A 23513-nucleotide genomic window follows, 5' to 3' on the forward strand; every position below is an offset into this window, starting at 1 on the left:
AACCCACAACCTCAAATTTAAATTGAAGAAAGTAATAAAATATGGAGGTAGTGGGTTTGGTGGAAAAATAAAAAATTGTAAAAAACCAAAAGTAGTGGAGAGAATTGAAGGAGAGAGAATAAGTAATTAATATTGTTGGGTCCACTTGGTGAGAGAAATTAATTAAATATTGTAAAAGTTTTCCAATTAAGAAAATGAAGCAAATATTTAAAAACGGCCAAAAAAAAAAAAAGTGGAGCAAGTATTTAAAAACGGAGGGAGTAAACATTAAGAGTAATAAAAATTTTAGGCATGGAAATAATGCAATAACTCGGGGCATCGCCTGCGCCTAACACTACTTGGAATTTGAAAAGTATTGTATAAAGGAAAATACGCAAGTAAATAATTATAGGATAATAATATATGTTGTCATTAGGGCTTAGAATTAACATTTACTCCGTATTATCTTTCATCATTTGAAATTAATTAAGAAACACATGAAAAATTAGAATTTGTTAAACACATCCGAGTGTATCGTACATCCGGGGTCATTTGCTCATTTAATCAACAAATGAGCAAATAATATTTTTACTCACTTGTTGATTGAATGAATAAATGACTATAAATATATGTATATCCGGGTGTACATAATAGACTCTCATGACAAATCAGCGGCAAAATGACAATCGTAAAATAACAAGTACTCGTGCTACCCGTCTTGGCCGTATAACCTTTGTTGTGCCTACAAGTCAAGTCCAAAGTAGTCAAACCTCCAAAGAAAAGCAAAGAATACAAAATTCCGGCACCAAAATTGCCTAACCCGACAAAACCGGTACCACCGGCCCACCGTCACAGTCACCCCTCGTCTTCCCTCATTTAATTTTATAACAACCAGCCTGTCTTAACAACTAACCCCCCATTTTCCCACTTTATTACCAAATTACCCCTCCATCTTTCTTTCTTTCCATTTTCATCATCAATCTTCTTCTTTCTCTCTCTGCAAATTAAATCTCAACATCAAAAGTTCTAAATTTAAAACCATCAAAATTATTTTTAATAAAATAGTAAAAAGAAAAAAAGGGAGCAATTATTCAAATCTCCTTTTTTTTTTTCTTTTTTTTTTTTGGTATATCCCAAACCCCACCTATTTTTCCATAAAAATTGCCAGCTCCAAAGGACATTTTCTCTCTCCTCTTCTCCCTTTTTCTCTCTCCTCCTGCAATTTTCGTGCTCATTTTCGCCTTTTTTCTGTTCATCATCATCATCATCAAGCCTCGAGATCGTTGATTTATTGATTTAGGTTTGATTTTGATTGTTTTGGTTTAATTCTAAGCTTTAGTTAGATCTTTCTGATGATTTATTTGAGGTTTTTTTTTGTTAATTTTTGATTGATTTTGCTGTTCTTTTGATTGATCTGAGGTTTTTATTTGAATTTGTTTTAATGTTTTTGATCATTTGTGTTTGATTTGTAGCTTTATTGTTGTTTATTTGTGCGTGAATTTGATTAATTTTTTTATTGAATTTGATTTGATCAACTTTGAAATTGAGAAGAAATGGCAAATTAGTGTTAGTTTTTGAGAATTTCTATTGCATAATTGAGGAAGAAGCTTCTAATACAAGTAGCTGTTGAATTTTTGATTTTTTCTTTTGGTGGGAAAATTATTGATTGTTTGAAGTTAAAAATCTGAAGAATGTACCTATGAAATGTATATGTGTCCTCTGAAGGCTCCGATGTTTAAATTTAGCTTTCTTATTATTTTTGCTTATTTGTAAATCATGTTTTCGACTTTTCGGGTTTTGCAGTATTGCTATTTGGTTGCTTTGATTTATAACTCGAAAGTAAAAGTGTAAGAACTATTTCCTGCTTCAATTGGTTAAGAAATCGGCAATGTCAAGCACTACGAAGACTACTGATCCTGCTTTCCAAGGAGCAGGGCAGAAACCGTATCCTTATTTTATCGTTTGCTTGTATAGATAGATAGTTTGTCAATTTTGGGGTTTAAGTGGCCGGAAAGTGAAAATGAGAGTTAGTTTTAGAATGTTGATTGTTTTTTTGATGCTTTTTCAATGCATATCCCCTCAATTCTTTGTTTTATGAGGAGCCGACGAGGCTGAGGCTGCACAGTTCTCGAATCACTGTGTTTTTTGGAAATTGAACTTGATGCTTGAAATTGTGGGAGGTATACATGCCATACATTCTAAAAGCATAGACCTATTGCTTGAAAAGGATTGGTTTATTATAAGTATTATTGCTTAAACCTACAACATTTTTGTTGATCTTGCTGCTTTTAATATCTCATGTACACAACTACTTGTTTGAGTCTTAACTCCTTGTAGAGGGACTGAGGTATGGAGAATTGAGGACTTCGTACCCGTTCCATTGCCAAAGTCGGATTATGGTAAATTCTACTCAGGAGACTCCTACATTGTCTTACAGGTATATTTAATTATTTGCATGATTTTTTTTTTTTTCTAAAGTTTTATTTTTTTTTATAAATTTTTTAGTTTGCATTGCAAAGATTTATTTTGTACGCTTTCCCTAATTTTGGCTGCTAAGATACTTTTGATTTAAAATGGTTCTAGTCAACAGTCATTATCAAAACATGTGTCTTTGTCATTGCAACTTGACAATCTCAGTTCAATTTTAATTGCTGATGATTACGGAATGTTGTGGCATAGTCCTTTTAGGGTTTGGACCCAGTTGTGATTTGGCTGAAAAGATAATTGTGTATGACTGTAATCTTTAAATGAGCTTCTTATGTGAGTAGTAATAACCTTTGGCTGCACTTTAATATTTTTGGGTAGGTGGGTGAGTGTTGGTAAGATTTCTTTTGGTTCTTAGGGATGTCAAGAAATCATATTATTGCACATAAATGTCCTGTCTTTATTTTCCTATTTACATCTTAACCATGCCTGATCGCATTATAATACTTCATCCGTTTTTCTAAGTTCTAATCAGTTTCTGCTTTCATCCGTTTTTATAAGTTCTACTCACTTTGGTGTTTGTGGCTGTATTACTTGTGAAACTTCTTGTTATGAAATGTTAGTATAGATATGGATATTCCATGCCTCTCTTTTTAGTTTCAGCGGCTTTGTTGATGCCAATCCTTCGCTTGAGTGGCTTTGTAGCTTCTGGAATGAGGTTTACTTGATGGAAAGGGATGAATAGCCTTTTTTTTTTCGATCTCATTCTTTATGATATTCCCAATTAATGTAGTTGACTATTAAATATTGCCTATACCAATAAATGCAAGTAGCTACTATGGATATTTCTTGAATCATTTTATGGAAGAAATGTACTTTCTCTGCTGTGTATCAATTATCACCAATTTTCTCCTGTACCTTCATTTCTGTGCAGCTTATAAGTTATTGACCTGTCATCATGAGGGCTTACATTATGTTCTTCATGCCTATTAATGTTGATACATATTTTTGCAGACAAGTTCTGGCAGAGGGGGTGCTTATCTGTATGACATTCACTTTTGGCTTGGAAAAGATACTAGCCAGGTAGGTCTAATCTGTCTAATCATTCTTATTTCATTTTTCGGGCTGCTGTGTAGTTGACTGTGTGATTTAAATTAATTTTAGGACGAGGCTGGAACAGCTGCTATTAAAACAGTTGAGCTAGATGTAGCTCTTGGAGGGAAAGCTGTGCAGCATAGGGAGCTTCAAGGTTTTGAATCTGACAAATTTTTGTCGTACTTTAAACCATGCATCATACCTTTAGAAGGCGGAGTTGCATCTGGATTCAAGACGCCAGTGGATGATGAGTTTGAAACAAAGTTGTATATCTGTCATGGAAAACGAGCTATCAAGATGAAGCAGGTACTCTGTTGTAATTTCATTCTTAAATCAGCTTTCAGTTATTTATGCTGTTGGCTATACTTTGCAGAAGTTAAGAATATCTGGATGTGCAGGTCCCATTTGCTCGTTCTTCTCTAAATCACGATGATGTTTTCATCTTGGACACTAAAGACAAAATCTATCAGTTCAATGGTGCAAACTCCAACATTCAAGAAAGGGCAAAGGCTTTGGAAGTTGTCCAGTTTCTTAAGGACCAAAATCATGGAGGGACATGTGACGTGGCCATTGTTGGTATGAGAGAAAAACTTTTGTGCTTTCTCCCTACCGCATTTATTGCTGGTTTGACTTTTTTCTAACCCATTGTCATTGATGTAGATGATGGAAACCTACAAGCTGAATCTGACTCCGGTGAATTCTGGGTTCTCTTTGGCGGTTTTGCCCCAATTGCTCGAAAGGTCGTTAGTGAAGATGAAGTTATTCCTGAGGAAATTGCGGCTAAGCTTTATAGGTATTCTCACTTTTTTTTAATGTTCTTGCAATTAGAAAGCCTAATTTAGGTTCTGACTGCATACTTCTTTGTATTGTAATTTCTGTTGTATGGACATCAAACACTCCAATCTGGATAACATAATAGCTTTGTTCTTGCTTTTCCTGTTTTTGCTGAAGATGTCTCAATGCTATTGGTGTTTGTTGGATCAAATTGTTTATCATGTACTGCAAATCTGCAATTTATATTGAATATTTCTGTATCCTGAGTAATTGGAATTTGGATAATGAAAATATGCAATTGCTGGAAGATCTTATGATTGTAACAATGAAGTTCAGTGGTTGCTGCTCAATGGAAGCTGATAAGTGAGGAAATATCCATATGATTTGTTGCCAATCATTTATGTTGGTCAAGGAAACTCCTGCCCAGATTGCTGGGTTTCTTCCCCAAATTCCCACTTCCTTTTTTGACAATTTGACAAGCCTTTTTTAGTATTTGTATGTATGAAAGTGGAACAGTTGTATTTTGGTTTTTCAGGGAAATTAAGCTGTTGGTCTGTGAATATGAATACATTGATGAAGTTTGCATTTGAAACCTACTGAAGATTAGATACCCTCACAAGCTGTTGGGCCATTCTCCTTTTTCTAGCAATAGCTAGCACATATTCTTAGACAAAGCCTATTTTATGCATGCATCCAACATTAAGATAAATTTTAATTTGAAACAGGCAGATCTTTAGAAAAACCACTGTACAAATGCTGATTCAGGCTACTTGTTTTAGGTCTGGACAAATGTCCACCACGACATCTACTCTCTACACCCTTATTTTATGGTTCCTCTGACTATGGCAGGCCTTTACTTGCTGTTCTGCTCCTAGGGGATGCTGGATATTCCCTTGCCAATAACAATGAGCCTACTAGATCTGTTGTTCATAATTGTAGTCTTAGGCTTGTGCTAGCAAATTTTTTCTCGGCAAACTGTCTTTCTTCAGTCATCAACTCTAGATCATCTGACTTTGCACTTCATCCTATTTTTGTATGGTTTGATTGTAAACATATTGAAACTGGACTTTAGTGGATTTGATTTGGATTTCAAGATCTCATGGCTGTATATCTAATTGGTTTTTGTCCCCTCTTTATCTCCCCAATGGTGTTTGTGTAAATATTGATGCTTATTGTTAAATCGGAGCTATATGGGGCTAGATGTCGGATGATCCGATGATGCTATAATTGTTCTTTCTATTACGCAATAGTTATGATGAATTTCCATGTAATCTGGCAAGGCACAATGCTGTATTTGTGGGCTATGATAATATTTTTCTACGGGTACTTCTATAAAATTTTCCTCCATTCTCATACCAAAATAAAGCAAGCTTAATTGCTCCATAATTTATGCCTGGTTTCTATTGCAAGCTTTATATCTTCTCTATATTAGCTCTAATCATTTTTAAACTTCCTGTCAAGACTGAGTATTATATTGAATATATAGAATAAATTGAATTATACATTTTATAGTTTTCTTAGAGCTCATACGTAATTGTGATATAGATGATAACCATCATTTTGCAAAACAGAGCTCAAATTATAATATTAGCGTCAGTCATTGTTTAGAAACATACCTCTATGCTTTGTGTAATTTTGGCTTTCTGATTTGGAACTGTAGCATCGAGGACGGTAAAGTTCAAGCTTTAGAAGGTGAACTTTCTAAAGGAAAGCTGGAAAATAACAAATGTTATTTACTGGACCGCGGGGTTGAGGTTTTTCTTTGGTTTGGTCGTGTTACACAATTGGAGGATAGAAAAGCTGCCTGTCATGCTGCAGAGGTATAATTAATTATTTAATTTTCAAGTTCTTCATCGTTTTCTTTTTTGGGTTGGTAGAGGACCTTCTAGCCTTTACAAAACTAGGGATCAAGCCATAGGAAATGCCTGGGGGCTGGATAATTAATGGCTTGAAGGTGATGTGAGAATACCACAGTTGATCATCCAACCATGAGGTTGAGATATGTGAGACATGAATCCCTGATGCAATTTAATTGGCTGATTTCCTACTTCATAAAATGAGAACTAAATGCATGTTTATTACTTGAGACTGTATTGATCTTGAATAATTTTTTTTGCAGGACTTTATTACTAGCCAAAAAAGACCGAAGACAACACGTGTAACTCGAGTTATTCAAGGATATGAGACACACTCTTTTAAATCTCACTTTGACTCCTGGCCAGCTGGGTCTGCTGCTCCTAGTAATGAAGAAGGAAGAGGAAAAGTAGCAGGTGATTTTATTCCTTCACTTGTCAAAAAACCAGTATCTTTGTTATTCTATCCAAACTCATCTTTCTGGGTATTTTGTTAGCTTTTCTGAAGCAGCAAGGTTTTGGTGCCAAAGGAGCAAACAAAAGCGCTCCTGTTAATGAGGATGTTCCACCCTTGCTTGAAACCAGTGGTAAAATTGAGGTACACCGCACTGCTTTTTTCGTTTCCTCTCATGTGAAATAATTGGTCATTGCTTTTGGCCTTTAATGACATAGCTAAAGCAATTGATTATAATGAATTCCAAGGTATGGCGAATCAATGGTAGTGCCAAAACTCCCGTGCCAAAAGAGGATGTTGGCAAATTTTACAGTGGGGATTGCTATATTATTTTGTACACTTATCACTCTGGTGAGAAGAAAGAAGACTACTACTTGTGCTGGTGGATTGGAAAGGATAGCATTGAGGTAAGCTTTTAATGCATCATTTGACTTTTTTTTTTTTTTTTTTTTTTTTTTTCTCCTTTTGTTTTGGCAAGGACATTTTTGCATCCTCTCACAGTGTTATGCTAAGAACTGGGATGATCCTTAGACATTGCTTAAAGTGCATACCTTGTCACATCAACTTTCTATTAAGTTAAATCAATTTTTAATGGACCATACTCATCTCTAATTCTCACCATATCCCCTCAAATTTTATTCTTTATCTCTCAGACTCACTTCAGACTATAAAATACTCTTTTATTATTCACTCCCTTTGTCCCTTAATTACAAGCCTATTTCTCAAAAAGTACGGGAATTACGAAGGATGGGAATAGTTGAGGAATATTACACGGGAAAGATAAAAAGTGGAGAATTTTGTATTGGAATACTAAAAGTAGAGAATGCTGTATAGAAAAGATAAAAAGTAAGTAATTATTTTTTTTGGTGTATGTGTATATGTGTATGGGAAAGATAAAAAGTACTCCCTCCGATCCCTAATGTTTTTTACGTTTGGAATTATGCGCGGTTATTAAGAAATTGTCCGGGAGATCTACTATGGAGGCAATCCATTTGATAAGACAAATGATGGAGTTTTATAGGGTAAAGAAGAAAGATCTTCATATGGTCTTTATTGATTTAGAGAAGGCATATGACAAGGTGCCAAGAGAGATACTTTGGTGGGCAATGTTGAAGAAAGGTATCCCACGAAGGTATGTAGACCTAGTTAAGGATATGTATCGGGATGTGTCAACAAATGTGAGGACATGCGGAGGGTTGACAAAAGATTTCCCTATTACAATCGGATTGCATCAAGGGTCTGCATTAAGCCCTTTTCTTTTTGCAACGGTTCTAGATGAATTAACTAGACCAATTCAAGATGAGGTTCCATGGTGTATGCTGTTCGCAGATGATATCGTTTTGGTGGATGAGACTAAGGATGGGGTTAATGTCAAGTTGGAGCAATGGAGGCAAAGGTTGGAATCTAGAGGGTTTAAGCTAAGTCGGAGTAAGACTGAATATTTGGTATGTCGTTTTGGCACTCAGAGGGGGACAAGCAATGAAGTGGTGAGTTTGGATGGAAAGGATTTGACCATGAGTGAATGTTTTAAGTACCTAGGGTCGATCATCCAGAAGAATGGTGACATTGATCAAGACGTGACCCACAGGATTAAGTCAGGGTGGCTTAAATGGAGAGCGGCCACGGGAGTGTTATGCGACCGCAGCATTCCCTTAAAGTTGAAGGGAAAATTCTACAGGACTGCCATAAGACCAGTGTTGCTCTATGGTACAGAATGTTGGGCTTCTAAGAAAGAGCATATTAAAAAGATGGAGGTTACGGAAATGCGCATGTTAAGGTGGATGTGTGGAAACACTTTAAGAGATAGAATCAGAAATGAGGTTATTCGCAAGAAAGTAGGTGTGGCGGGCATTGTAGATAAATTAAGGGAAAATCGTCTGCGTTGGTTTGGACATGTAAGACGGAGACCCGAGGGTGCACCGGTGCGAAGAGTGGAAGAGTGGGACCATGGAGGGATTAAACGAGGAAGAGGGAGACCAAAGATGACTTGGTTGGAAGGAGTGAGGAAGGATATGAAGTGCATGGATTTACGTGAGGATGAAGTTTTGGATCGTAAGGGATGGAGGAGAAAGATTTATGTTGATGACTACACGGAATAATCAAATTTGGTTCATGTTAGCCGACCCCACTTTTGGGATTAAGGCTTTGATTGATTGATTGATTGATTGATTGATTGATTAAGAAATTGTGTAAAGTTGAGGTATATTTGAATATTTCAATGATTGAAAGTACAATTTTATTGAAAAATACAATGTTGAGCATGTGGGGTGAAGAAATTAGAGGAGAGAGGAGAGAGAAAGTAATAATAAGTGTTGAAAAACTATTAAAATAGTACGGAGTACAAAATGTACAATATCACAGGGAAAAGTAAGGACTTTTGAGTAAAAAAATTGTAAAACAAGGGTAATTTTGTCCAAAATTTATGACCAAAATAGGAAAGATACTAAATGTAAAGAATAAAAAGGAACACCCTAAATGGAAACGTAAAAAACATTTAGGAACGGAGGGAGTAGAGAATTTTGTATCGGAATAATAAAAAGTAGAGAATAGTTGAGGAATATGTGTATTTTTTGGGAAAGATAAAAAGTAAGTAATGATTATTTGATATTTTTAGAAATAGGCAAAACATTTTAAGACGCCCAAAAAAATACAAATTTGTAATTAAGGGAAGGAGGGAGTAATAAAATTGATCAAAACCCATGTGCCGAGATAACTGCTCGAGTCTTGTTCTGGGTCTTTGAAAAAATTGAAATCAATGACCCTTGCTTAGGCTCCCCAAAAATGTGTCCATTTTGTCAGCACTTCTTTCCATTTTTTTTTAAACAAAAATTCTTACCCTGAGACTTAATTAAAGATTTTGCCTTGGACTACTGTTGAGGTTGCTCTTAGGCCATAGCTATTCTCTTCCTAGAAGGCTAGAACAGTATATTTTAGGCTACTAAGAAGAGTGTTTAGAAGAGTTAGAGACGAAATCACCAACCAGATTATGAAATAGTAAAAATATGATTATATGGATGATCAGTGGAAATCAATCACACTGATTACAACCAAGTCAACATTCAAAAGGTTAGATATATTGTCATCATCAAAACCCAATGGATTAACAATATGTGGCAAAGAATTAATGAATTAGGATGAGAGATAAGGAGATGGCTACAATTTGTCATCTGATTAAGATTAACTAGCTAGGGAAGATCGGCAATCACCTGTCAAAGCCATGTCCTTGAGGTTGAAGGTAGTCTGAGCTTGCAAACACCAAGCTAGTTGCTGGCTGATGATTTCAAAACCCACCCCCACCCCCCACCCTTAAAAAACAATGTTTTGGCACAATTATAAATTTTATTTCGATTTTCGAAACACCAAGACTATTGCAAAATCAAGCAAATTGATCGGACATGGGATGATTTCTCGATCACTCGTTTAAAAACCATGCCTTTGAGATTCTTGGTGGTTTGAGCCTGCAACCATTTGCTTGTCTCTAATGGCTAATTGATACTCCCTCTGCCCCTTTTTGATCTACCCTTATGATCAATTTTTATGGGAATTAAGAAGGGAAGGAGGAAGTAGTAAAAGTACATTAGAAAGTTAAATTCACATGGGATTTGCAAAAAAAGTAGAGAGAGAAAGCAGTAGAAGTACATTGAAAAGCAATATTCACATTGGAAAAGCTAACTTTCACAAATATTTTTGCAAAAATGGAGGGTAATTTAAGGTCACCTAATAAAGACAAGAACAATTGAGGATAAAAGGGTAATTTAATGCTAGCCATAATTGGTAAAAATAATAAAAATAATAATAAAATGGGTACATCATTTAGGTCCACCAAAAATGGCATAAGGGTAGATAAAAAAGGGACAGACCAACGGAGGGAATTTTAAAAATTATATAAAAAAAAAAGGAAAAAAAAGCCAGGAGAGGGTGAAAGCTAAGAAATGCATTATGATTTGGATCTCCATAAGAGACGATATTGTTTTTTGAGAGTTCTTCCTCTCTCTTTCATGCATACACATAGTTGATGATCTAACTGTTTGAAATTAGAAGAGTCTCAAAGTTAATAAAAGAGTTAAAAAGGGTTGCAAAGTGACTAAATTAGTGTATGTGATCCTATATAATCAGCTTTTACTTACCATGAGAAGTAAATCCATTTTTCCCTCGAACCTTGTATGTGTGTGTGTGTGTGTGTGTTGTCACAATTATTCCTGTAGGAAAGTGCAAGTGCTTCATAGCACACTCTTTTACTAGTTAGTGTATGTGATCCTACATAATTCAGTATGTTGCTAGTTTTCTCTATTATCACATGCTTTTGAGTTTTCTCATAATTCACTTCAGGAGAAGTTGAGCTTCCATTAACTTCTCATTTACAGGATGACCAGAAGATGGCTGCAAGGTTGGCTAACACAATGTGTAATTCACTGAAAGGAAGACCTGTCCTGGTATTATCATGTTTCCTTTGATTGCATTATTTCAATTTCTAATATGTGGGTGGCTAATTTGAAGGTTTGACTGGTGCAGGGTCGTATTTTTCAAGGAAAGGAGCCACCTCAATTTATTTCAATATTTCAGCCTATGGTTGTGCTAAAGGTAGGTTTTTATAATGCACTTGTTTCAAAACATGTACCCCATACTTTGACTGTGTTGCGATTTTTAAGATGTGTTGTGTAAAAATTGTAGACAGTTAATGCATTGAAAATATGCATTTAGAGTAATACAACAATATTCATATATTTCTTCCTCTGTTTTTTTTGTTGCAACATATTGACTTTCACATATATCGATGGATAACTTTGGCCCTTATTTTTTTTTTTATAAATCTTTCATCAAGCATTTATTAAATATTATGTTCTAATTTGCTTTGTGAAATGTGCAAAAGTCAAACTGCAGTTTTAAGTAAGCATAGAAAGTAATAATTTGGATCCAAAAGTTTAAGTAGTTGATAGACAATTTCGTTTAATCAACCCTAAAAGAACTGATTGGTTCATGAGTTTCCTAAATCACTCTTGAAATAAGTGCTCAATTATAGCAGAAAATAAACTCTTACGTATCTTATTTTTATATCTTCAAAACATGTTACAAGAGTTCCTTTATGGAGCTGTATTTAACTGCCATAAATCCTTAGAGAAGTACACTTTTGAGTTCATCTTAACCGTGCACAACAAATCTCACCAACTTTTATTATTAAAAAAATTATAATGTTAAATTATCTAAGTGACAAAACTAAGAAACCGGCAGCCGATTACAACTTAAATTCTTTTGATTATTGCCACTTGATTTTCATGATGATAACGCACATGATCACTGTAGCATTAAACCACTAAGTAAATATAAACTTTTCTATTATATTGATTGTAAGTTTGAGCTGGAAAATAACCCATACCAAATAAAGCAAATGAATAAAATAAATTAATTATATTGAATCTCCTTGCGTTCACTCCAATTATTAGTTCTCTGAATTCTGTTTTCGTATATAGGGTGGTCTGAGCTCTGGATATAAGAAGTTCATTGAAGAGAAAGGGTTGACTGATTCCACTTATCCAGCTGACGGTGTTGCATTAATAGAGATATCGGAAACTTCCTTGCACAATAACAAAGCCATGCAGGTTGATGCGGTATGGGTTACCTGCTCATTAGTAGTTTGAGTATGTTGAATTATGCTTTGTAATGTTTCACCTGTAATCATTGCGTCATCTCAGGGTTCTTAGTTTTATATTTGTTTGGTACAGTCAATTGTTTGAAAGAATGTCTTCTGGAACTATTCTGAACTTCTGCCTTTTGCAGTACCAAATCTTGATTAAGATGCTTTGTGGAACTATTCTGAAGTTCTTCCCTTTGCATTGCCTACTTTTTACTTATATCTGGGATATATTTTATGTATTACTGATGTAACTGTCAATTGCCTGTAAAGATGTCTTGCGGAACTATTCTGAACTTCTGCTCTTTGCATTACCAAGTTTTGCTTAGGGTGTCTTGTCAAACTCTTCTGAAATTCTGCCCTTTTCTATACCCGGATTTGATTAACATATGGCTTCCCTTGCTTGGATCCTCTGTTTGTTAATACACTGAGTGATATTTACAGTAGATTGACTAATTCTAATATTGGTTCAAAATATCGACTCTTTTTTTTCTTTTTCTTTTTTTTTTTTATGCCTTTTGGTTTTTTTTTTAATATCAGTGGTAAATTAACCTTAAACGTTGTTGTTGAACGATGATGTGAACTTATGTTGTGATTTGATTGTATCTTTTCAGTTATCCTTCTTGTGTCTAGGAACTGAAAGCTGCTTGCTATAACTCTTCTATTTTCTCTCACAGACATATATATATTGGAGATACTCCCTCCATCATATGAAAAGTTTCCATTTCTATTTGAAACATAGTTTTAGGAGGGTAAGTGGTGAGTATAAGTGAATTAAAAATTAGGTTGGTATTCTTTATTTATTTTTAATTGAGATGAGAGAAATTGGGGATTGCTGTATAAGGTGCTGAGAGAAGATGACTATAACAAGATAAAGGAAGAATGAAAAACATAATTAAATTATTTGGACCCAAGTCAAGGGAAAATTGAAATGTATCTGTATATCAAGAAATAAGAGAGAATGGGAAGTGTTTTTTTGGGATGGAGGGAGTATTTGTTTACCTGGTGTTTTTTTTCTTCTCAGATATATTATTCTGGATTGTCTGATGATGACTTCCTTATTACTTGTAAGATTTCCATTTTATCATAATCCATCTTCCATATTGATGACCATGTTCATTTTAGGTGGCAACATCACTGAACTCTTACAATTGCTATATTTTGCAATCGGGCTCTTCAATTTTCACTTGGCATGGCAATCAGAGCACATTTGAACAGCAACAACAAACTGCTAAAATTGCTGAATTTTTAAAGGTTACCCTTTTTGCTTTCATTTTTTCTAATGAACATTAGCATCATGATTGGATGTAAGCATGTAACTATTTCAAGAATTATATAGAACTTGTGGATAAGTTTATTTCTGCTCCCCCTTAACTTTTTCTGCTGTTATCTTGATGTATGTCATCACCTGACATCATGGAAAGGCATGAGTTAGTGCATAGCAGAAAACCTTTTGACGTGTTAGAGATGATGCCAAGTTCCAAGACCGGTGCTCAATATAATTGCATCAATATCATATATGATAAGACTCATAAGATCATCCATAATGAACTTGAACAATTTGCTAAATCCTGAAGTTTTATCTAATTGTCTGTTGCAGTTTGAACTTTTTACTTGCCAATAACTTAAGTCATCTTAGCATTTCATAAAATCACTGCAAAATCTTGAAAGTGAAGTACTATTTACTCTGTTGTACATTGATAAACTTGTGGTACAGTGGAGTACTGGAGTGCATAAAAGGGTATCCATATTACATATCCTGTTAAGGATAATTGGATATTTGCTTGACATAGGAACAGGAGATTGAAACAGACTATCTGATTAATCGTTATTAGAATTAAGTGTGTCTGATGCTTTATGATATGGATTTGGCTTACTTGGCCTTACTGGCATTTTTATTATGGTGTGTTTTGCTGAGAAGTTAAGTGGTGGTATTGGCCTGATAAACAGACACTCTGTAAACCTTTTCTTTAGCTGTGATATTTTTTACTATATTTTAAAATTTACTCTTTGACTTTAACTGATGCATATTGTTGATTTTCACTGCCAGCCTGGAAGTACTACTAAACATGCCAAAGAAGGAACTGAAAATTCAGTATTTTGGTCTGCACTTGGAGGGAAACAACCTTACGCAAGCAAAAAAACATCTCAGGAACTTGTCAGGGACCCACACCTATTTTCCTTTTCTTTTAAGAAAGGTTTGATTCTAGTCTTTATCTGCAATAACCTATTTCACCCACATCTCCTGTATCTGCATAAAGCTCATTATTGTGCACATAAACGTCGGATTCTAGTATTATTGGGATGTCAAACTAACGTGTGAGTTGGAAGGATTTGATAACATATTATAAATAAGGGCACAATAGTTTGACATAAATGTACATTGAAAATGTGGAAGGGGAGTAACTTTTTTTTTTTTTTTTTTTGAAACAAATCTTCCATAAAAGGAGTATCAAAATTGAGAAGGGATTTCATTTTTTACATGTTTTTTCAGCTTCTCATTGATTATTTGACAGAAGCTACTTCCTTACTAATACATTGTCTCCTTTTTTTTTTTGCCCTGGCTATTGATTTGCAGGAAAGTTTCAGGTGTGTGTTACATTAAATCGCCTTGCAAATTGCTGAAATTCTCAGTGCATATCTATAAGAGTATATAATTTCTTGGTTCGTATATGAATGGTGCAGATTGAGGAAATCTACAATTTTACCCAAGATGATCTGTTGACTGAAGATATGATGATACTTGACACCCATATTGAAGTTTTTGTTTGGCTCGGTCAGTCAGTTGATACCAAGGAAAAGCAGACTGCTTTTGAAATTGGCCAGGTACTATATTGTAAACACATTGTGAATTGTAATTTTGTAGGTTTATGAAACATCATCGTTAATTCTTGTTCAACTGCAGAAATACATTCAGATGGCTGCATCATTAGAAGGGCTATCTCCACATATTCCTCTTTACAGAATCACTGAAGGAAATGAGCCATGTTTCTTCACAACTTACTTTTCATGGGAACCAGCTAAAGCCATTGTAGGTGCATCTAAACCTAAAATGGCACTAATGGATGCTAGCTTTGCAAAATTTGAAGTTGCCTTTTTAAATAATTGAGATTTTAGATAATTCTTGAAAGTTATATTCCGTAGTTGGACAGCAAAGTAAGATTGCATTACAAAGCACTTTGTGAAGGCCTTATTCTGTGTGTGTGTGTGTGTTTTTTTTATTTTATTTTTTTATATAAAAAAAAGTTCCTTTCAATTGTTTATGGTGATAACAATAGGCTTATAAAGCATGGTAGGTCTTTCACACAACAAGTGTATTTTTACAACAAGCTTAATCACCCTAAATCACATAAAAGCTGTCCCTTTGTGAAGCCGACTTATATGTGGTTTGAGGTGACTAGAAGCATGTTGTACACAACAATACTACCTTTGCATTATTTAAATACTTTTTAGAAACTCGAGACTTTTGACCTTGGAAGTAGTAAGATGACTAAGATCAGTTTTTTGAGTTAGTCATATGAGAGTTAGCTTCTTGATGAGACACAGGATTCACCGTGCTGCTTGTTCTTGATTGTTTGTTTGATCCTGGTCCTTGTTTCCATCAATGTGATGGGACTGCTGATTTTAGTCTCTTGAACCCTATATTCTCATCTTGAGTAGTTTGTTGGAGCCATATTTTTACTGAACATATTTTCTCAAATATTGTGGAATAGATTGGAATTGTATGCCACATTATTTTTGTGGCGTATATCATGCATAAATGATGCATTTTTGCAAGTTGTTTTGAATTGTAATGCCTTGTAATTATTTCCAAACAGGCGTTGCCTTTTCTTTTGGTTCTGTAGCAAATTTTCTCATGGAAATTGTTTTTCTCACAGGTTCAAGGGAACTCATTTCAGAAGAAGGTCATGTTATTATTTGGTGCTGGCCATTCTGCAGAGGTACATCATGAAGTGAATAAATAATAATATATTTTTTTTCTTCTTTTTTTTTTTGGTTTGTGGTATGTGGTATAGCATGTGACTTAAATAACTTTTTTACCTACCATTGTGGCATTCATGTCTGGGTAATTTATCTATACTTTTTCATTACTCTCCAATCTGTTACCTTTGTGTCTTTTTCTATCTTGCACCTGCATCATCAACTTTCCAACTTTAGTTCAAAGCACTTTGTAGCTTAAAATTCTTCAGCTGGATTGGTTTTTGTGAACGTAGTGCTGCTTGTTTGCTTTGGTTATGGAAGTCTGTTAAAGTCTTCTTCTGGAAATATGCCTGATATGTTTGTCAAGGGTTCTCTTTTGTTTGTTGCTCCTATGCTTTGCAATGTCACAGGAGGTTTACTCATGCTTGTAATCATGAGCTTTGACTTATCCAAGGGAAAGGAGCAGAGCTTGTGCACATCAAAGTGCAGTACTGTTTTAGCTATTATATTAGGCTACTTCTAGGGCCAACACAATGTTTACTTGGAAAAGTTGCTACCCAAATTGTCTTTGGTGTCTATTGTTTATTTGACTACTCTCTCCGTCTCATATTACGAAGCCTATTTGGGTTTTCTCACAGGAATTAAGGAGGTTGTAGATTCCAAATGATTGAGGGTATATATGTGCATGTGGGGTTAGAGAGAGATAGAGAGAAAGAAAAAGTAGTTGGGAATTATTGAAGAGAGGGAAAGAGAAAGTGTTGGGAATTGATGTCAAAAGACTTCATTAGTACAAAAAAGACAAAGAAAAAAGATAACTCATCAAAAGGAAGGTAATATTGTCAAAATGGACCGGTAATATGAAATCCATAGGTTGCTACTGAATTTCATTTCTTTTTACTTGTTTCCCTTAATCTAAACCAATTCATGTTAAGGTGGCATTGATGACATGCAGCCCGCCCATCCAAATTATGATAAATTACCCTGAAAGTGGTTCATAAGATCACAGTGTTCTGGGCTGTATCCAGTGCTTGATTGGATTGACATATGATTTAGCCTTTAGAAGATGAGTTTGAGATAACATGTGGGCTTTGCCTAGCTTCGTGCTGGAAAACATGGTACTACGGACCTTACTGACTTTGCACCTTTTCTTACAGCAAAAGAATTGTGGAAATTGTTATGCTTGCTTTTCTTTTACTGACGTAGATGAAAGAGCTTGTCAATGGTTCTCCAGCTTCTCCTTCAGCCAGTATCGGCTGACTTTAGACTTCGAAAGGCCTTTTATACCTAGTTAACTATGTTCATCAAAAGTTTCTGCTGTGTAAATACACAAAGGTTGCTCGGTATAACCTTATAGTGGTATTTATATCTGTAGGAAGTTTTTGTTTTTAAGTTTGTTAAGAGTATTCCTGGAATCCTGGCATAGCCTCATTGAGAAACAAGAGGGAAACATGTTGTGTTAGAATGAGTGGTTGCATAATGGAAAGATTATATACATTTGAAGATTCTAGAGCTATTTTATTCAGAGATACTCCCTCCGTTTTTAAATACTTGCTCCACTTTTCTTTTCCGGCCGTTTTTAAATACTTGCTCCATTTCCTTTTTTGGAAAGCTTTTACAATATTTAATTAATTTCTCATACTTGGTGGACCCAACATAATACTCTCTTTCCTCCTATTCTTCCACTACTTTTGCTTTTTATAATTTTTTATTCTCCCAACTAGCCCACTACCTCCATATTTTTATTACTTTCTACAATTTCTCCTAAAACTCCGTGCATGGAGAAATGGAGCAAGTATTTAAAAACGGAGGGAGTATCAATTTTCTAATCCCCAATTAAGTTCACTGGGAACTTGTTAAGAATCCAGGTACCCAGGGGATGAGGCTAAGACTTAGCAAAGTATTCAACATATCCATTTCATTCCAGTGTTGTGTGTTATTAAGTGGCGGCTCCCAATATCTAAGACCAGGAAGAACTATGTTACTCGGACTCTTTCATTTACCTCACGTGTCCGTGTCGACACGACTCGTGTCGGACACCGACACCGACACTTGGACACTTCATTTTTAACTAAAAACACAACTTTTTTCAAGAAAATGGGCGAGTCCGATGCTTGGACACCCGTGTCTAATTTGACACTTCATCCGAGTCCAAGTAACATAGAGGAAGAATGTATACTTGGTTCACAGCAGAATTATGAAAAGTGAATGGGCTATAGAGATGAGAAAAATTGGCTGTCAAATTGTGAAACCATAAATTGGGTGTATTCCTCAATTAGTGGTCTGTCCCTTTTTTCTACAGTCAAAAGGTTTATGGGTTGTTCCTTCTTCTCTGATAATCCATCATTGATCTCGCTGGACTTGTTACTAGAATCACTGGAAATTACCCTTGCTGCGCTGCCTTTGTTTTTTCATCCTTTTTGGTGCTGACCATTTCTTATTTTGTGACACTAATATGACAGAGTGAGAGTTCTCAGTAATTAGGTCATTACCACTTCCTTACTAATGTAATACGAAGTATCTTTGACATAGCATATTCATAGACCCATTCCAACTTTGTCGTAGTCAATCACACACTCTTGGCCTACAAGATCATCTCTAACTTTCTCTATCCTGACCGAACAAAGTCTCATCTTCCAAGTGTTTTTAGCAACACTAAAACCACGGCTTATATTAACTAATAAAATAAAGGGTGAAGCACATTTAAAGGTTATTTGTTCAAGTAGATATAATTACCTGTTCCATAGGTGTGAGTGTTATAGATTACCTTGTCACCTGCGTTGTTACCCCTGTTGTCTCATATACCCCCCCAACCGGCACGAGCCCGGCACGGCGGCCCACTTGTGGGCCGTGGGCCGTGCCGTGAACAAAAATATTGAAACCCGGCACGGGCACGGCGGGAAGCAAGGTCGTCGGCACGCCGGCACGGCCCATGCCCACCTTAATTATATAAACTTATTTAATTAATAAATAATTAAGTTTATATAAATAATTTTTTGTTTAAATTTATATAAACTTGAACATAAATTATTTATATAAACTTAATTAAATTAAAGTTGTTAAAAAAAAATATGTATATTAACATTAACATAAACATAAATTAATAACATTATTTATATAAACTTAAGTTGTTCAAAAATATATATATCGATTTTTTATTTACATATATATTTTTTTTTAAAAAAATACGGATTGGCCTGCCAGGCACATGGGCCGTGCCGTGGGATGGGGTGTGCCAAAATTTTGCACGGCACGAGCCCCACCCAGGCATGGCCCGCGATGGCCCGGCACGGCATGATGCCCATGTTTATTAGTGATAGTGAAAAGAGAAAGGCAGGTTCTGAAAGTTTCCTATAGCAAATCATGACTAAGAAATCCGCCAGGAGCTTATATCAAGCTAGCAAGATAAAGGATGAGTGGGAAGAAAGAAAAGCTAGCACCAAAGATATGTGATCTTGCAATCTTCAGCCTACTAGAGAAGTGTTCAGTCCATCAAGGCCTACGCTAAAATTGAAAGAAACTTTGAGCAGAGAACAATGTATAAAAAAGCTCAAGGCGCGCTGAAGCGATAAGGGCATGCAGCGCCTAGGTGTGCCTAAGGCGCGCCTCTTTGAAGTGAGGCGCACTATATAAACAGTTGAAAAAATGGCAGAATTGCGCCTCATGTGCACCTTATTAAAATCGCCTCGCCTAGGCCCAAAAAGGCGCTTACCCCCTATCGCCTTGCGCCTCAGCGCCTAGGCGTGCTTTTTCAAACACTGGCAGAGAAGCTCTGGCAGTGCTGGGAATCAAGCTGGATGCATTGGTGATAGTAGTGTAAGGGAAGTAGAATGGTGGCTATAGTGTGTGTGGGTGGCGTGTAGCACCAAAGGTATGTGATTCTGCAATCTTTGGCCAACTGGAAAAGTGCTGAACTCATCAAGGCCTTTGCCATAAATAAACGAAATCCTCGGACGGAGCACCACAGTGGTTGTGGGTTTGATGGTGCCATTGGGAAGTTAAGGTGTTGGTGACTGATGATGGGATTGTAAGATGGTAAAAAAAAAAAAAAAAAAAAAAGAGGGGTACTGGGACTGTTATCCTTGCAAGGGGTAGGTTAACTGTCCCTGTATCAGATTATCTGGTGATAGTGCTTTTTCAACCTCAAAAACAAGTTATTGGCCAGTTGAGACTAACCTGGCTCTTTGAGAAGGAAACTGCCATCTTTTATTAGGTTGATCGAAAGTTGGGATTACACTGATGAGACCAGTGAAAGCTCAATCTATTCCTTAACTCTTCCTAGAAAAGGTTATGCAAATCCTTTTTATATATTTATTGACGGGACTATTCTCTCTCTCTCCCTCTCTCTGGGGGGGGGGGGGGGGGTGGGTTTTACACAATGCTCTTTTTTGCAGGATGTCTGTCTGATTTATTTTGTGCTGTTTTTTTTTATCCTTGGTTAATGACTGCAGACTTGGTAGATGTAAACAGATGACTGATTGTTTTTGATTTTGCAGAGTCCAGCTAGATCAAATGGAGGTGCTACACAGAGAGCTGAAGCTTTGGCAGCTTTGTCATCAGCCTTCAATCCCTCTTCTGGAGAAAAGTCCAGTTCTCCAAATGTGAGCAACTGTTATTTTTTCTCTTAATTTTTTTAAAGTTTGAATTGTTAATATATGCAAATTGTCTTGAAGGGGGGTGCGAAGTGAGTGTGTATATTAGCTGTTATAATCAGCTCTTGTCTTCCTGTGGAACAGTGGAAATTTAACCCATTTTGTCTTTTACGTCTCATGGCTACAGTAACTGGTAACTAAAGTATAAAGACAATAGGGGGGTTATGAGAGTGTAAAAAGTGAGAGCATGGTTAATAAAAAGTAGGGCAGAGTGTAAAGCTAATCAGTAATAAATGCAATAGTACCAACAAAACGAAACTGATGAAAGTAGAAAGTGTAACCAACCAAAATGGAATGGAGGTAGCATATGATAGTATTTTGGGTCATCCAATCCTTTGCTCGCCCCTGAGCTGTAGGAAGGCCTGGCTAAGGGCCTAAGGAAGAAAGGCCCAATTTACTAAAATTCAAAATTGCAGCAAAAAAAAAAAAAAAAAAAAAGGCCCAGAATTGAAATTTATGTTAAATTTCATATATAATATCGGTATTATGCTCTATAATTTTAAGTTGCAGTGCCTTATCATACTATCAATAGCTTATTCTTCTAATATGTGATTTTGAACAGATTTATTAAATTGTTGAAAAATAAGGCATGCTTTGATCTTTGCCTAGGCTCTAACCACTGCTCAACATCATTATTTAATTGGTTGTGAATACAAATTTTTCCCATCAAGGATCCCTTTAATTTTTATAGATTAACTAACCAAAAAAATTTACCTACCCCCAAAGGAATGCACACCAATACTCTATGAAGGATTACTCTATTATCCCTCTCTACCTAAATATGCAACAGAGAATCTGTGTATTTGTGATTGTGACTCGGTATTTTTTCAGTTCAAAGTTATTTGATGCATGCAATATTTGTTACTACAGAAGTCAAATGGGTCGAACCAAGGTGGAGCAACTCAACGAGCTTCTGCTTTAGCTGCTTTGTCATCTGCGTTGAACCCATCATCTGAAAGCAAGCCTGCTGCCGTTCCTACTCCAAGGCCAGTTAATACTGGTCAAGGATCACAAAGAGCAGCTGCATTGGCTGCTCTTTCATCAGCCCTTACAGCTGAAAAGACACCCGATGTATCTCCTCCCCGGTCTACTAGGAGTCCATCTCCACCTGCTACTACCCCTCCTGGTGAGTTACTCCAAAAAAACATATCAGAAATCAGCAAATTCTAGTTCATTTTACAGCCTTTATAAGCAAATCAAACCATTGTTTAAGAAATATGACCCAAAAAAAGATCAGCAAAACCATTTTTATTTCTCTCTCTCTCTCTCTGTTTTTATTTTATTTTATTTGGTAAAATGTGTAAAGGAAAAGAAAAGATAACCGGAACCTTGATAATATTCCTTTCTTTCCTGCAGCTCAAGAAGAGACTGAAAGTGCTCCAGAGGTGACTGAGGAGTCACAAGAAGCTCCAGAAGAAGTTAAGGAAACTGGGAGTGTGGATCCTGTACCTGAGAGCAATGGGGAGGAGTCGGTGTCTAAAGATGATGCTGAACAGGAAGACTCCATTTCTGGAGATACACAGAGCACATTCACTTACGAGCAACTGAGGGCTAGATCTGAAAATCCTGTCACGGGAATTGATTTTAAGCGTAGAGAGGTTGGTCCATTCATAAGATCTGTAATTAACAGTATAATTATTTTTATTACTTTGATCCCATTGTCATTTTCTACTTGTTGCATTACCATAGGCCTATCTATCCGAGGAAGAATTCCAGTCTATATTTGGTGTGACGAAGGAAGCATTTTATAAACTTCCGAGATGGAAGCAAGATATGCAGAAAAAGAAGTTCGATCTGTTCTAGTCTCAAAATATGCTGCTGCGCAAGTTCGTGATCTTTTTGTAAAAGAAGTGGGTCTTACAGTACATTCAGCTTGGTTTGTTTTTCTGTATGGTGCCTGCAGGTTGGTTTGTTTTTATAGCTGTTAATATTGGTGTTGATTTTGGGATACTGGTCAGAAGAGTGATTTTTGTATCTCTTCACTTATTCCATTTGTTTTAGATTTTTTTTTTCTTTTTTTAAAAAGATGTGTCCATTCTTTTCTATATTATAGTATTCATGTATTCTAGACAAAAATTTAATCCTTTTGTCCAAGGGTGGTGTATATGTACTGTAAGAAGGTTGTGTTCAGGTTGATTACTCAAGAGTTTCAATGAATTGTTGTGTTGATTTATGGTATGTTGTATGTACAATTGGCAATTGTGTCAAATACTCCTGCAACCTCACCTGCCTCCCTGGCTCCCCGACCCTTCCAAAAAATGGTGAGTACGTCACTCTATAAGCAGTACGCATCTATGTATAGCTTCTGAGGACATAGCTACATTTGACTTGATGTAAATTTACTACCTTCACTTTATAATACCATTTTTGTACAACTTATTTTAGAAAAAAAAATATTCAGACAAATTTAGGTATGTTCGATCACAACAAAGTTAAGATAAAGTTATAATGAGTCAGTTTCACATGAATAGAACAAGCCGTTAGCTCATAAGATATAGCCAGGAAAAAAAAAAATTGTGGTCAAATCTAGCAAAATAATTTTTCATCCCTTGAAAAAGTGTATGAGAGCATACTATTCGTAAGTTGCTTAATGGATCATGAACTATTGCATATTGTCTGAAAAGAACTTCACACCACGCCCACCAACTATGGTATAGTATTGGCACACAATCAAAATTATTAGTATCATGCTTCCTCTATTTAAGTTAAGTTACAACGTTTAGAGTTTTACATTA

At 35.7% G+C, this 23513-nt stretch overlaps 1 protein-coding gene across 1 annotated transcript; it reads left to right on the forward strand.

Annotated features, from left to right (window-relative positions):
* Positions 1-901: 901 nt before the first annotated feature.
* Positions 902-22951, forward strand: LOC145632253 (villin-3-like). Its single transcript, XM_081684577.1, has 24 exons — positions 902-1279; positions 1783-1923; positions 2317-2416; positions 3418-3486; positions 3568-3804; positions 3897-4074; positions 4159-4291; positions 5933-6092; positions 6392-6542; positions 6623-6723; positions 6828-6986; positions 10944-11012; positions 11092-11160; positions 12048-12185; positions 13334-13462; positions 14259-14406; positions 14787-14797; positions 14894-15034; positions 15114-15239; positions 16087-16149; positions 20623-20727; positions 21649-21904; positions 22135-22376; positions 22468-22951. Exons 2-24 carry the CDS (start codon positions 1868-1870, stop codon positions 22579-22581), a joined length of 2955 nt encoding a protein of 984 aa, XP_081540703.1. The 5' UTR covers positions 902-1279; positions 1783-1867; the 3' UTR covers positions 22582-22951.
* The last annotated feature ends 562 nt before the right edge of the window (positions 22952-23513 follow it).

This window comes from Chenopodium album, chromosome 5 (genome assembly GCF_948465745.1).
Source record: "Chenopodium album chromosome 5, dcCheAlbu1.1, whole genome shotgun sequence".
Lineage (NCBI taxonomy): Eukaryota > Viridiplantae > Streptophyta > Magnoliopsida > Caryophyllales > Amaranthaceae > Chenopodium > Chenopodium album.

Excerpts from the sequence above, each read along its gene's own strand:
- LOC145632253 (XM_081684577.1), top strand. The coding sequence starts at position 1,868 with ATGTCAAGCACTACGAAGACTACTGATCCTGCTTTCCAAGGAGCAGGG. Across the intron at positions 3,487-3,567 it reads TTGGAAAAGATACTAGCCAG|GACGAGGCTGGAACAGCTGC; the intron begins GTAGGTCTAATC and ends AATTAATTTTAG. Across the intron at positions 3,805-3,896 it reads GAGCTATCAAGATGAAGCAG|GTCCCATTTGCTCGTTCTTC; the intron begins GTACTCTGTTGT and ends CTGGATGTGCAG.